At 57.8% G+C, this 15148-nt stretch overlaps 1 protein-coding gene across 6 annotated transcripts in view; it reads right to left on the reverse strand.

Annotated features, from left to right (window-relative positions):
* ABLIM3 (actin binding LIM protein family member 3) overlaps positions 1 to 15148 on the reverse strand; it is a 58046-nt gene that overhangs the window by 21508 nt on the left and 21390 nt on the right. For all 6 annotated transcript variants that reach the window (XM_068959533.1, XM_068959534.1, XM_068959536.1 and 3 more), the window contains exons 2-6: positions 7707 to 7844; positions 4816 to 4999; positions 4209 to 4321; positions 1109 to 1235; positions 787 to 880 (exon numbers count right to left, since the gene is read on the reverse strand). In XM_068959533.1, coding sequence (XP_068815634.1) covers positions 787 to 880; positions 1109 to 1235; positions 4209 to 4321; positions 4816 to 4999; positions 7707 to 7844 — 656 coding nt within the window. The remainder of the gene's footprint in view (positions 1 to 786; positions 881 to 1108; positions 1236 to 4208; positions 4322 to 4815; positions 5000 to 7706; positions 7845 to 15148) is intronic.

Raw genomic sequence — 15148 nt, forward strand, 5'->3', positions numbered from 1 at the left:
AGATTTTTTTCCTTGCAAACATCGGGGTAGAAACAGAAAGAAAGAATGAGTGAGCTGGGAGTGTGACAGAGTGTCCCTCATCTCCTGGCACTGGGACCTCAGGAAGGACCTGACCATCGGCTGATGGAAAGGAGAGCCTTTGTCCTGAAGAACCTCTCTGGCCTTCCTGGACAGCAATCCCACTTCCTCTGGCTCTGCTCCAGCAGCACAGCTCTACCATTGCCCCAAATGCTCTCTGTGGCCACCGGCGCTAGCCCAGTGCAGGTGTCCCCATGGGTCCCTCTGCCAGCCCTGTGAAGGGTGACCGGTGGGCTGTGGAGATGGCTCTTTGCAGGCTCTGCTGCAGCTCCTTGGCCTGCACACCGCCACTGTGTTGGATGTGTTGCCAAGGCAACAGACAGGCGGCGCGTGCGAGGGATGCATGCGGGGATGCAGTTCGGGCGAGCGTGTCTGCAAGCGAGACGGTGGCGCTAAGGCAGAGGGTGTGGTGATGGCTGGCTGTTGTGGGTGCCACCACCTCTCAGGCCCCAGGCACTTCCCCCCCCATGGACACCCACTGAGGCCAGTACATGCCCTGGCTTCTGCCTCTCCAAAGGAGGTGGTGGGCCCTCTGCCCACTTTCATGCTCCAGATAAGGTGACCACACTGTGTCCACACCCAGCCCCAAGTGGATGGGGGTGGCACAAGGGTGCAGGAACGTGCAGCTCCCCACACGATGCACCCACAGGGGGGATGTGCCACACCCCTGCTGCCAACCAAGCCAGGGACCCTGGCTGTGAGACTCACCTCCAGGACCCTGCCGCTGATGTACCGGTCACAGGTCTCGCACTTAATGCCGAACTGGGCATGGTAGTCGGACTCGCAGTATGGGACACCATCCCTGCGGGATTCAAGGGAGACGGGGCATGAGAAGGGGTGAGACGGGCCAGGTGGCTGAGGCATCTCCCCTCGCGTGCGCTGCCAGAACCCCCCCAGCACCCAACGCAGGGCCCCCGCCACCGCGTGCCCACGGGGCGTTCGCCAGGCTGCTCCCTGGCTGCCCAGGGAAAGCCCCAGGACTGACAACGCCTCGCGTGCCAGCCGGGGCTGCGAGGGGAGCGGCACTCACTTGCTGATGTACTCTCCGGTGAGGATGATCCCACACGTTTGGCACTTGAAGCAGCTGACGTGCCACTGCTTCTCCAGGGCCAGGAGAGACTGTCCTTGCTTGATCTCCTCCTTGCAGCCTGCGCAGTCTGGGGAGACAGCGGTAAGGGGAGCGTGTGAAACGCCCCGAGCTCCCCACCAGGAGGGCTCGGCAATGCTGTGGGACTACCCACGAGCTGCCCGTGTGTGCCGGGCGACTCGGGGGTACCCTGGCCACTTCACGACCCCTGCGCGAGGCAAGACAGGAAGCGGAGCTGTGGATTAGAGCGTGAATGGCAGGAGATGAACGCACACGTCCATGCTAACCGGCTCATGCGCTCACCCATGAGCAAGCGCATCCCTCATGTGCTTAGAGGAAAGCCCTGCACCCCTGCCCCAGAGGATCTCCTTTTCCAGGAGATCAGCCTGTTGTAAACATGCTGGCCCTGATGCTGCTCCACAGGCAGCCCCCCCGGGATGACTCCTTTCCTCTGCCATTTCCCTGGATGGGAATATATCACCTTGGCATGTTCCCTTGTCCAGAGATTTGGCAGATAAAGCATCAGGCCATGGAGTAAAGTCTTTATTGGGGGTGGGATCACAGAGCAGCACCGGACCACCCTGGTGAGCCACCCCGGCTGAGCACTGGTGACGGCAGCCCCGAAACAGATCAGCGTTTCCCTTCCAGGCACAAGCTCAGCCCAGGGGTACCGTGTGGGCTGCTAGTGCTGTGCTGTCCATGACAGGTTCCCGGGTGGCTCTCCTCCGGGGGCAGGAGTGGTGGGAAACGTCTGGCAGCAAGTGGAGCAAAGGAAGGGCTGTGCTCTCCAGCAGCCGCATCCGGCCCCGCTGCAGTATTTACGAGACTCCCTTCCTTTCCCCATTTCCCCTGGCTCCTGTCAAGGCTGGGAGCAGGAAGCACATGGGCCTTGGATCCCTGACCTTGACTCCTCCTTGTCCTTTTCTCTCTCTGGCCTCTGGTGCAGCAGGTTTTCAGGCCCACAGAGCTGGATGAGGTTTCTCCTTAACTCCCTCACTGCCACATCCCTCGCTCCCGCAATGCCCATGGAGCACAGCAGCACTTTGCAAGCTGCCTGAGCAGGCAGGCTTTTCTACTACCTCATCCTTGGGAAAACGTGCACCCAGTCCCTGCCTGCTGGGCAAAGCTGGGGCACCATTTCTGACCCCATGCCTCTAGCAAAAAGCAGGCTGGCCAGCTCAGCTCAGCCAGGATCCATTCCTTGTTCCATGCAACTGCCACGGCCCTGGTTTTTGAGTTGCTCTCAGCTCTGGGACCGCAGGGAGAGGTGCAGCATCCTCTTTCTAGGGACAGTCTCCTCTGACAGGGGAGTGTGGGCTCTAGCATCAGCAGCTTCCAACAACCACCCCGCAGAGGTGTGCCTCCCCTACCAGTGCCACCCGAGGAGGAGCATGCCCAGCCAGCAGGAGGGGAGAAGCCAGCAGGCTCACATACATCTGGATGCTGCCTGCAGCTGCCCATGAATAAACCATGGTGCCCTCAGGCAACCTTGCTCTGCAGGCTGGGGAGGAGCATCTGAGCACATTTCAAGAGGCGGGAATGACTGGCAGGGGATGGGCAGGGAGAGAAGAGGAGGCAAGAGGCAGAGCATGTGGCTGCCTGTCCCCTCCCCATGGCCAGGACCCTGCAGCTCAGGCCCCGTGACAGGGCAGGGTTTTGGTCACCATGCCGTGGCACAGCTCCTGGTTCTCTCTGCCTCCCATGATCTGCCCACATTAGGCAGCTTCCCTGGTGACTTGGAGGGCAGTGAAGGTGGGCATATGGGGACAGTAAAGCATGGGCCACATGTTAGCTTTCTGCAGTCCCCTCAACCTGGACACAGTCTCAAGCTACTCCCTCTACAAACAACAGCTCGACACCCAGGAGATGCTCTGCAGGCCACTATGTTTAACCTGGCAGCGGCCTGAGGCAGAGAGCCAGCTGCAAGGAAAGACTGTGGGGCAAAGCCTGTGAGATGGTTAAGAAACAACTTGGGGTAAAAACCAAGGCCATATCCCTCCATAAGAGCTTTTCTATTGCTCTTGCTGAGCTTTAGGTTGGGATCATCAGTGTGAGGGAATAAGCATTCAAGCTTTTCAAAGCCAGCCTGCTCGTCCAGCCAGTGAATAAAACTGGCCTTGAGAAAGCCTGGCGTGTGTTCCCATGGCTGTCATTCATGGACAGAGAGAACGTGGAGCCCAGCACATAAGGAAAGCCAGGACCCCCATGATGGGCAGCCCGTCTCTAGCAGCTGAAAGCACGAGATCCAGCAGTATCCTGCTGCTGAGATCTGCTCTCTCATGTGACAGCAGTAACTGGTTCGTACCAAGGCACACAGCGGCAGCGGGCAGGCCAAGGGATCTCCTGTCTTCTCCTGGCAGCGCTGTCTCCTTGGAATCCTGGCAGGGCTGGGATGTGCAGCACCCATCAGGAAAGCAACCTCCTCTCCTGCCTCTTGAAAAACCCACATCTAGGCACTGCCGCAAACCAAGCTGTCTCCAAAATTTCTCCCACTGCCTCAGTCAGCAAAAGGCTTCATGGCAGCACCCGCCCAGGTCACAAACAGGCCAAGGGAGTTTCCGAAACCAGCAGTGAACATGCATAGTGTGAAAAAATCTTGGGTGGAGCTGAGGGATTACCCTGTTCCTCCTGCAAAACCTCCATGAACACTCATCTCTCCATGCTGCGCTGCATGCTGGTCCTGAAGCCCTTGCAGGCACTGCCTCAAGCTCTGGTCTGTCCTGGTGACGGGAGCTGTGCCCAGGAGTATCCCAGCCTTGGTCAGTATGCAGGCTGAGCAGGAAAAGACTGAGCTGTTACCTTATTAGGGAACTCAGGAGAAAGGCCTTCCAATAGTTTAAAAATATTTAAGGGATACGAAATACAAAGCCGACTGTGCATCACAGCCAGGGTGGCTGGTTTTCATGAAGGCCCAGCCAAGCCCAGTATCATCAGCTGGGAGGGAACAGTCACCAGTAACCCCGATAACCGCGAGGATCAGGGTCTACGGAAGGCTCTTGTGATAACTCTCCTTGCAGACATACGTTGAGAACGGTCAACTTACGGCTGGGCCCGTGGATCTTGATAGGTTTGGTGCTGATCAGAGAATGGGAGCAGTTTTGGCAGACGCAGTCCTTCCCACTGAATGTGACTTTGTCTCCTATGGGGAATGGCTTCCTGTGGACAAGGAGAAGGTGGCGACGTGTGAGATGCATGCTCCCCTCGATGAAGCTCTCTAGCTGCCCCGGGCTCACCCAGCTTCTCTGCTGCCACCTGCGAGGTTCTGCTCCTTCCCACAGGAGTGAGCGGGACCTGCTGCTCTGGGCCAGCCCCCTATGGGAGAGGAGCAGCCCCAGCACCCTTCTTGCACTCAGATGAGGGTGCAAGGGGAGGCAGCGAGTGTGCACACAGGCAGGGCTGGGAGGATTGATGTAGGTGTTAAGGTGGATCCCGAGGCTGTGAAAAGAAGGCTTGGAACCATTTCATTTTCTGTGAAGGATTTCCACTAAGAAAATGCAGCAGAGATGTCTACTGAGGTGCCAAGTTCTGGAGAAGGGATTGAGGGCAAATGAACGACCCCCTCCCCTGGTGCCTGACCAAAGGTTGCATATGGTAGTTCAGACCTTCACAGAGAGGGGGCTGCATGCTCTGCAGCCACGGCTTCAGCTCACCTGCACGTGCTGCATACGAAGCACTTGGGGTGGTACGTCCTTCCCAGGGCAGAGATGACCTCCCCGGTGATGAAGTCCCCACAGCTGTCACAGCGGGTCCCATAGAGCTGCTGGTAGTCATGGGTGCAGATGTACTCCTGGTTCTTAAAGAAGAAGCCCGACTGGGCCAGGTCGCAGCCACACACTGGAGAGGAGAACATGCACCCATCGGGGGGCAGTGTCACACCAGTGCCCCTCTGCCACCTGGCCTCTTCCCACCCACGCCACTGAGGGTGCCCACAGCCGTGCAGGACAAGTGAGGCTGTAGCAACGCAAGCACACTCAGCAGGAATATCCCAGCCGTGCACCAGGGCAGCTGGGGCCAGCGCTCCTCTGTGCATTCACCATTTCTGCAGCCGTGCCACATGCTGCCTGAACTCATGGCAGCCTCACCGCTCACACAGGCAGGTCAAACGCGAGGAGGCTCGACTTGCAGCCCCTAGAACTTGTAGGACACCCTTGAGGACAAAGTTTTTTGCAGGCATCTCAGAGGGTTCTCCCTTCCCAGTAGGCCAGCTGGGGACCTCCCCCAACACCACAAGATGTCAGTGTTGGGCCGTGACGGGGTGCAGAATGGGGCCGACAGAACAGCAAGGGCTGGGCGTCCCCAGAGGAAGCCCCAGGGCTGAGAGGAGAACTGGCTGGAGCCTGCACACCTCGGTGCAGACAGCCTGGGAGGGCCTGTGGCATCCCCTCCTAGCCCCTGAGAGGACCTGTGGCATCTCCCTGGCCCCACAACACCTGGACAGGGTTTGTCTTCCCTCAGGCTTTCGGGAAGCCAAGAGCAGGACTGCATGGTGTTGGGCACCTGCTGTTGGGTACAGCTGTGGCACGGGCCATCTCCAGGCCAAGCTACTTGCTGCGTGGCTGGAGGCCTCTCTGGAGGCTGCAGCACCACAGTCATGGAGCTGGCCACGAGGTGGGGGCCTGCAGGGCGCTGAGCACTTGCTGCACTGCCCACCTCCTTCCTCTCTGCTTTACTCCTTGGGCCTGCAGGCATGTGCAGTTCCCAGGACACAGACAGCTGGCTCCTCCTTCCCTCCCTGCAGAGCACCCCATGGCACTGCTCTGCTCCTCCCCAGAGCTGCTGGCAAAAGCCCCGGCGGGTATGGGGAACAGGACCTGCTGCTTTCGGCAAACAGGGACTCATTGTTTCCCCCAAACATGGATGGACAGATAGACTGGCCACCAGCTCTGGGACAGCATCAGGAAGCACAAACAAGACCACTGGAGGCAGGCTGTGGCCCCATTTGCTCTGGGACCCAGAGCACATCTCTGCAGGCTGTACCAGCTGCAGGTCAGGCTCACAGGGCAGCAGAACAGGGGGTGGCTGCAGCGTGGAGGTGAGTCCCAGGCTGATGTGGAGCTGGGAAAGCAAGTCTGAGGTGACAGGGGGTACGAGCTGTGGAGGGAAAGTGAGACAGGAGGATTTCTGCTCATTATTTATTCCCTTTCACTTGGAAATCAGGCAGCAAACACTGCCAAGCTTTCCCTGCCGGCTCCACGTCCCCTTTGAAGCTAGCGACTGTCTGAGCTCTTTGTCTGGATGAGCAGTTTTCTGCTCCTTTCAGACACTCGAACCAGGGAAGAGGGCAAAGGGGGTTAGAGCAGCAGGCTGTGCACGTGTCGGCCAGCCCTGAGGGCACCTGCATGCCCACGTGGAAGTCCAGGGCTGGCTACATTACAGGGAGGGCACAGGGTGAGGAGGCACCCATGGGCTCCAGCAGGGATGGGGATGACCCCAGAGAGAGAGTCGCCTGCAGCCAAACTCTATTGCTGCAGGAGGAGCAGCAAAGTAGTGGCCAAGGGGACAAAGATTTACGCCCTACTTAGCATAAGGTGATGGGAGCTCAGGAGACCAGAGACCTTTAAAAACCCTAGTAATTTGATGCTTTGCAGTCTACAGAACCAGCCATTGGCCTTCATAAGACCAGCTGCTTTAATAAACATACTAAGGAGCCTTTAAGCATCAGTTCTGGGCTGTTAGCTTTAATGGCTCCTCAGCTCTCCTCTTCCTGCATACAGCCACAGGGAGGTCATGAGCAACTTCCATCCTCTGCAGAGGGGATCAGGAGCCTGGAGCTCACCAGGTGAGCAGCAGCATGGCCCCGTCCCCCTGCCAGGAGGGGACAGGTCCTGCCACCCTCCCAGCATCAGTAACCCCTGCAACCCTCCAGACCCTTCGTGCCCCCAGGACTGCCTGGGCAGGGAAGGCTCCTACCCATGCCCAGTTCACCCATCAGATGCAGAGGGCCCCGGCCAAACTCTCTGCTGTTTCTGCAGGCCCCAGAGGCAGCCTAGCCCCAGTTACAGCACACAGCATTGCAGCACCTCCGTCTCATCCCTGCCTGCCGGCGCGAGGGTGGAAGTGATCAGTCACCCACCCCCAGCTCCAGCCCCCTCACGAGCAACGCAGGGCTCTCCTCCACCTTGCTTTGCCTCCACCAGGCTTGCAACAGCTCCTCCTCACTCGTTGGGGGCAGGCAGCTGATGGACGTGGGTGTCCCTTGGATCACACATGGACTGTGGGTGTGTCTGGGGCTGGCACAGCACAGGCTGGCAGCATTCGGGCAGCCCGCGGTAACTGTGCCCCAGGTCTCAGCCACTCCAGTCATAGACCAATCTGCTGGTTTTGGTGTGGCACGGGGCATCGTTGGCCTTGTGCCACTGCCAGCCCCTTCACCTCTCCACCCGCACGGCATCAAATCTCCCCTATGGGAACGGCCACCCCCAGGGGTGCAATCACATCTCCATGGGCCAGGCTAGGCTCTCCCTGGCCCTTTCCCTTCCAGACTACACACAGGACCTGTGGGGCAGCATGGCCATTGGCTCTTTGGGCTGTGCCCTCCTACCTTGGCAGGTGAAGCACCTGATGTGGAAGTGATTGCTCTGGACGCGTACCACCTCCCCCTTGCACGTGTCTCCGCAGCGATAGCACTGGATAACAGTGGAGCTGCTCCCAGGGGTATACGGGTTTTGCTGATAGGGAACTGCTGGGAGAAAGGAGGGAGAGAAAAACAAGAGAGAGGAAGGGTCCATTAGCATTCAGGGGACAACCTGGCTGGCTGGGAGTCACAGCACTGACCTCAGCGTGGCTGGAGAAGAGCCCTGCTGCGACCACGATCACGACAGTGCAGCCAGATGTTAGGTACAGCTAGAGAGAGGCTACATGGCAAAAGACAGCCAAAAACATGCCACTCCTCCTTGACTCTGACCCAGGCTCGCCTCACTTCTGTGTATCTAGCAGGCTGGGCTCTCCTTGTCCCCATAGGAGAGCAGCCACCAATGTTTGGCTCACAAGTAACCATCTGCAGGCTCAAGTGTTGTTTCTCCCACGTTCCTTTTTGGGGTCCCCCAAATCCAGGCAGAGCTCCCCTGGCACTCTTCTATATCCAAAGCAGGACACAGAGGGACTGCAAGCTGCCTGGGTCTGCTCAGCCCATAGTCAGTCCTGGGTCACTCTTGGTGCAGCCAGAAAAACACCAGTAAGTGCGAATCTGGCAGCAGGACAGGAAGGGACTGTTACTTTTTGGAGTCTCCCCTCATTTGGTTAGGAACTGGATAAAGAAGTCATTTCCCAAAGAGCTTTCAAGGATAACAGCATTTGAGAGGTTTGGCCCAGGCTGGACTTGCAGCTTCTTGGTGAGCCAGAGCATCCCAGTGCTGCTGCTCTGTGGGGAGCAGTGCTGCAGAGCGTGCAGCCGCCGCACACGAGCCCGGGGGCTGCAGCTCAGGGGAGGGCAGTCCGATCCCTGCAGTCAGCAGGATGGGCTCCCCATGGAAACCAGTGCTAAGGAGACCAGCCAAGTTTTTCTGCTGCAGACAAGAGAGGGAGGACAGCCTGGGATTCACCTCCACTCCACAGTCGTCCTCCCACAGCTCTGCAGACCACCGTGAAGGGCCGATACACCGCAACCTCAGCCCACGCTCCAGGGGAGGAACTGTATGGAGCAGGCGGCCTTTCTGCTGTCTCAGCACCATCCCGAAATACATGCGCATACAGAAAACACTTCGAAAAACAGTTCCTGCCTTCCCTGGTTTCAGAGTTGCCAATACATACGCAGCTCGTGGGAGCTTGGGGCTGCCTGTCACGGAACTAATCGCTGCACTCAGGGGCCAAGCCGTAAAGGACTTGTTTGCTCTAAGATCCCACAGAGAGCTGTGATCTGGGCAAGACGACCTGTAAAGGGCAGTGATTTCAATAGACCTGAGATTTGTTGACCTAGTGCTGAACTGCCTTCCCAGGAACAAGAGAAACAGTTGATTGAAACCTGGTACGCAAATAACCTTCCAGAGCAGGGAGGAAGGGGTACAAAACAGAAGAGATCACTCATCAGAAAGGCTCTTCATTCACTGTGGGGCAGATCGTATGACGGGAAAGAGAATCAGCCCATTATTGGCTTAAAAGAGCAAAGCAAGAAAGAAAAGTCAAAGTGACATTAGTGACTGCCCCACAATAAAATCCCATCCCATGTGCCAAGTGCCCAGAGAAGCCAGTTTGCCCATCGCCGAGATCAGTTCTATGGACATGCAGCGCTGCTCTCCGCTGCTGCCTGCTGGGACATGGCAATGCCAAAACAGGCTAACCCTCTCTGAGCACCGCTCCATCCCTTGGATTTATGGAACTGCGGGACACGGATTGGAGGCTACTGCCTCTCAGCTGCCTCGTGAAGCCTGACTTGAGGACCGCAAGAAAAGCCCAGAAGCTTTCCTGTGAGTCCCCCCTTAAGCCCTGCTGTGAAGCTCAGGCTCCAGACTTGGAGTGAACTTCCAAGAGCTCCTGGGATTTCCCTCCTGTGCACGCTCTTGTAGGCCAAGAGCTCTCACAGGCCAGCAAATGCATTTTAAGTACTAAAGGGTATGGTATCAGAGGTACTATAAGATGGGAGTCAGACCTGGAGTTCAGACCAGCAGAAATACTCTTTTCTGTGTCTGGCTCTAGATCTAAATTACCTTGAGGTCCCAAATACAATGAAGAACTTCTGTAACGGGGAGCAGGGTGACCTTGCCCATGCTTTTGCAGGTATGTTTTGCAGGGAGGTGCAGGCTCTGGGAACATGGGCTCCAGGACCTTCTGCAGCTGCTGCTGGTGGGAGCCTGTGAACTCTACAACAGCCTTGCAGCATCCTGGGGAAAGATCTGGGGCTGATCCCACCAGGATCCTCCCAAGGCTGGGCCTCCCAGCTATGCTGGCCTGTTGCAATAGATGATGAATCTCTTTGGTAGGGGTCTCCAGCAGAGCAAGAGTTACAGCACTGAAACTTTTCCTCCCACACATCCCATGCTCGCACCCTCTCGGAGAACAAAGTAGAAGCCAAGCCCTGGGACACAGCCATGTCAGTCTAGAAACCTTGGCCCAAAAAGCGCGAGGGAGGTGGGGAGAAAGTCCGGGAATTAATCAACTTTTAAATAAACATTAATCAAAAAAAATCAATGGCAGAAAATGCAGGCCTCACTTGTTCAGGGCTTCTGGTCTCTAGGGGAAACTTCTTGGTGTCCATAGCAACATGCTACCAAACCCCTGTGCTGACAGGTTTGATGGGAGAAAAGGAAGCAGAAAAAAAAAAAAAGAGTTTAGGATTGAAAAGGTGCTTACAGCTCTATTACACCTCTGGCAGAGATTAAATCAATACAGTTGCTCCTGATTTGCACTTGTTGAGGTGGGTCAGGACTTCTTAGGGCACCGTTGCCCTCCCGCCTGCTGGCCTTGTTCAGCATTAAGCAGAAAGCTCCCTGATTTGCAATTAACCTCAGGCCCACGTTGGAATTTTTCTCTGGGAACATTAATGCATTGTTTTGCTGGGGCTCTCCTTGTTTTTGAGCAGCCAGCTGCCCGCCTCGTGGCCTCACGCAGGAAGTATTACGCATCACAGCACCCCTGAGCAGAGGGACAGCTGATCAGGGTAAAGCTCATTACCCCAAAATAATCCAGTAATAATGTAAGTAGCATTAGTGACCTTGCAGGCCGAAATACAGCAGCTGGGGTGAAGGGGTGGGAGCTGCCCAAGGAATGCCTTAATCTCACCCCAGTTTGTCCCTGTTCTTGCTTATCTGGCAAGAAATTAATCTGGCTTTGCAAAGTGATTAATGCATTTCTGCTCCCAAACGTAAGCACACAAAAGGCTACCCCAGGCTGGACTCTTCCGGGGCAGCCTCCTTGTGCTGGCTGGTGTTGGGTTGGGCTTGATCCACCGAGCACATCGCAGTGGCTCCCTCCTGAGGAGCTGCCGCAACTGAGGCTGGGCGCTGAGCTGCCACGTGGGCACGCGACAGATTTCCCACTGATCCAGATTAAGGTGGCACCTCCGGTCATGGATCGGAGCGATCCTTGAGACAGAGAGCAATGGCCACATGCAAGCAAGAGAGCTCACGGCCTGAGAGGTTTGCATGGGGGTAAGATGGTGCCTCCAAACAGCAGCCAAAGCTGCGGCTGTAGAGAGGTGCTTGGTCCACAGGGAGGGCGGAGGGGCGGCGCACAAGCATGGGGCCATCATCAGCCCAGGAGGAAGGCGTGAGGTGCTCCAAGTGACCCAGCCACTGACCACCTCCGGGTTCCTGCGCCGCGTTACAGGGCAATCCCTCTCCTTCCTTCTCAAAGCACCCACCTTCCGTTTCGGGAGGGTCAGCTTTGTTTGTCTTCCTGTCCAGCCTTCCTGCCCCAGGCGGCAGCGTGCTGCGTACACCGCAGCACAGCACCTGGCCCTCCACCGATGAGCGGTGGGATGGGGAGGGAGCGCTGCACCCTCATGCTGCCTCTAAAACCCTTTAAGCCTGCAGGGAAGGGGGACAGATTGGAGATCATCGTCTACCTCAAAGATGATGCAAATCCAGCCCGGTACAGCGAGGAACAGGCTGGCCCCAAGCAGGTGTCTGTAACAGGGTTCAGCTCATCACACCATGCTGCCCCCAGCCCGGAACAGGGCTGGCAGCCGGCAGCATGGTGACCTGGGCTCAGAGGGGACTCCAGGCATCAGGGTCAGCAGCCCCAGCCCTGCCAACCACCCGAGAGCCCAGGCACTGCTCATTTCTAGACCGCACCAAGCAGAGGAGACGAGCTGTAACAGGAGCTGCTGCCCACAGGGAAAGGAGGGGGGAAGGCAACCGCACCACCGGTCGCAGCTCACACAGGGTGGTCTCGTGGCTGAACGGCTGGCATCAAGCAAGCACCACTGGCTGCGAGAGCACATCTCTCCCCTCCCACCCCAGCAGCCCCACATCCCCAAGCCGCCAACCCCGCTGGGGGCAAGCCAGGACCGATTTTACAGGAGCACAAGCTGCAAGGAACAGGAGACCAAGGGGCATTTCTAAGACTCACTCATTGTCCCTTACTGGGATAAGGCCCAGTCCTGCTGGTTTTCCTCTACCCACCTCACTCCCTCCTTTAACCTGTTAGCCCTCCAGGAAGGTCTATTAGGTAGAAACTGCTGCAGGTGAGTTTTGCATCATTAGCAATAGGTAATTGCAAGTTCCCACCCAGCTTGGAGATCCTGCCTTGATGTGATGTTTGCTATCAGTATGTTTATGAGACAGCACCTCCGCAGGGGATGGGGAGGCCTGATTTAATTAATTACCAGTAATTAATATTTGCACAATACTCGGAGATCCACAGGTGAAGGGTCTGTGGAAAAGCAAAGCATTCAGCCTTTAATTAATAACAAGAGGCGGTACCACCGTGGGAAGCTGAGGTGGGTGCGTGCCAGCAGTGTGGGAGGGGGCTGTCGCTGGGTCTGAGCGCTGGCACCGTAGCACGGCTGGCACGTGCAGCACGGGCATGACTGCGCGGGGCTGCCCGCGCTGCTTAGGAGATGTCTCGGCCGGGCACCACGGGTATCAGCATGGGGCTGGACCCCCTGCTGAGGCCACTTCTGAAGGGGGCTGGGGCAGATGCTGGAGGGCGAGGGGGATGCAGCAGCGGTGCATCAGGGCTGGACGATGCCTTCGGAGGGCTCCCAGCGCAGTCCTGGGGTTACCAGCCTCCACATAGATGAGCCCCCATCTAGTGGCTGCTACCTCCCACTCCTCCCTGCTCTTTACAGGGCAGGCGAGCGATTCATCACATTAATCCTCTGCACATTGCCTGCACTAATTGGCCTGTAAATTATCTGCTCACAAAAACCCACTAGGGGCAGCAAGGATGGTTTCCGAACCTGAGGACTAAGTGGCACCGTGGCGGCATGGGACGCAGCTTCCCCTGCTCATAGCCTGCCTGCTGGGGCTGGCTTGGCAGGGACCAGCGGCAGCCGGGGCAGGTGCGGGGCCAAACCCGACGGGGGGGGGAAGCAGAGCTGCTGCAAACATGCTGGAGCCAGGCACCGGCCACGGTGCCTGGTGGAGAGGAGACAGCAGCAGACCTGGGCAGGGTCCGCTGCCGACGGCAGCCACCCGGCGCTTGGGCAAGGTGTGAGTGGCTCTGGCGCTGCTGCTTGCTGAGCCCGGCCGGGGCAGGCGGGACGCGATGGAGCCTTCCCTGGAGACGCGGTTGCAGGGATGGCGGTGGTCAGGAAAGGGTTGGGAGCAGCAGGACGAGCTGGGAGCTCCGGGGGGGGCCGGGGCAGCTCAGGAAGAGGAAGCACAGCCCGGCCAGCGACGGCCCGCGGAGGCGTCGAGGCCGAGGGACAGCGATGACTTGGCCAGAAAGGAATTTCACTGGAAGCGCATTATGTTGAGGGAGAGGCTGAGGTGAAGCACCGGGGTCGGGACACGCTGTGCTGGGCTGGGGGCAAACAGCGTGGGAGCGCAGGAGAAGCCCCCACTCGGAGAGGGAGCAGTGGCGCTCCGGGATGCCAGGGGCAGGAGCCTGCATCCCAAATCCCCTCACCTCGCCTCTCTGGGGCAGGCAAATCCCAGAGAGCGCAGCCTGCGGCGGCAGGGAACAGGCTCGGGGGCAGCTCCGAGCCCCTCCGGAGGCGAGGGCGAAGGGAAGGATTTCCCCTCCGGGCCAGGCACCTGACTGCGCCCCGAGGGCGGCAGGGGAGGAAGGGTGGGAGCTCCAGCGTGGACAAGTCCCTGCAGCGCTGCGATGCAGGTTTCTCAGCAGCAGCTGGGCTGAGGGGTCCTTCCTACGGTCCAGCAGTGTCAGACGGCAAAGGCAAGAGGAGCTCGGCTGCGGCCATAAAAACGCCTTGGAGAGGAAGGGAAAGACGGGCTCCGAGCCAAACAGAGATGCCCTTTCCCAAGGGATCTTCATGTCTAATCCAGCCATCCAAGGCTGGAAGAATGGGCAACAAAACCAGGCTGAAAGGACGCTCCTGGTCCAGCACACCAGCTGTGTGTTGCTGGTATCCCATCCAGACTGGTCTCAGGAAGAGGAGTGTTTCCTCCAGCCTCCCGGGTGGTTGCAGCGCATGGCCAGGAAGGGGCAATCCTGCCGACCCGCGGGGCAGGATCACCTTCAAGCAGGTGGGAGGGCTCATAGCGGTGGGTTAGCACCAGCCTCGGCCACGTAGACATGCCCCAGCGTGGAGGTGCAGGCGTGATGCTGCACCGGTGCAGCCCTGGACCGTGCCGCTCGGCCTCGGCACGGCTCCCGAGCTGTGCCGGGCCCCACAGCTAGCTGTGCCGGCCACCCAAAGCTGGCGCTGGGCAGGGTAGGGAGCAGGACAGCAGCCAGGGTCCTGGGTCCTGGCTGCTGGTGGTGAATTTGTGGTGACATTTGCATGGCCATCCTGGTTTTCAAGTAGCTGGCCAATGTTTTCCTCAGTCAAGAGAGTCATTTGGACCAAAGAGAATATTATATATTTACTTCTTCTTTACATCTTAATTTTTTCTTTGAACCTTTCTTCTAAATAAATTCCTGAAGTGTTTCACGATTCAGTACTCATATTCAGGTTTTTAAACAAATTCCTGCACGTGTAAATTTTTCATCAGAACAGCCCATTTGCAAAAATCAGTACGTTTGTTTCTAAAAACTTGAACCAGCTACAGACTTTTCAAAAATTTGCAGCAATATTCCTCCAATATTTGCATTGCATTAATTGCTGTCCCGGCACGTGGAGCCATGGGACCCAGGCTCCAACAGGTGCCAGAGGGGAGGCCAGGCAGGGTGGGGGCTGCAGGCTGCGCAGGGTGCAGCCCCAGAGCTGGGGAGCCTGCAGCCCAGGCACGGAGGTATTTCCAGGTGAGCAAGCACTCCTGTTAGTCAGTACAGAGCATCGTGCAGGCAGGATTATAAACCCCCAGCAAGTCCACGCCAGCCTCTTCTCTCCTCACTTCCAGGCAGAGCCATCTGCGGCTTACAGCTAAAAACCCTCTACTGTGTCACAGCTCCTAATCTAGCCCTAGGCTTCCCTAATTA

Source organism: Struthio camelus, chromosome 13 (genome assembly GCF_040807025.1).
Source record: "Struthio camelus isolate bStrCam1 chromosome 13, bStrCam1.hap1, whole genome shotgun sequence".
In the NCBI taxonomy this organism is placed as follows: Eukaryota; Metazoa; Chordata; class Aves; order Struthioniformes; family Struthionidae; genus Struthio; species Struthio camelus.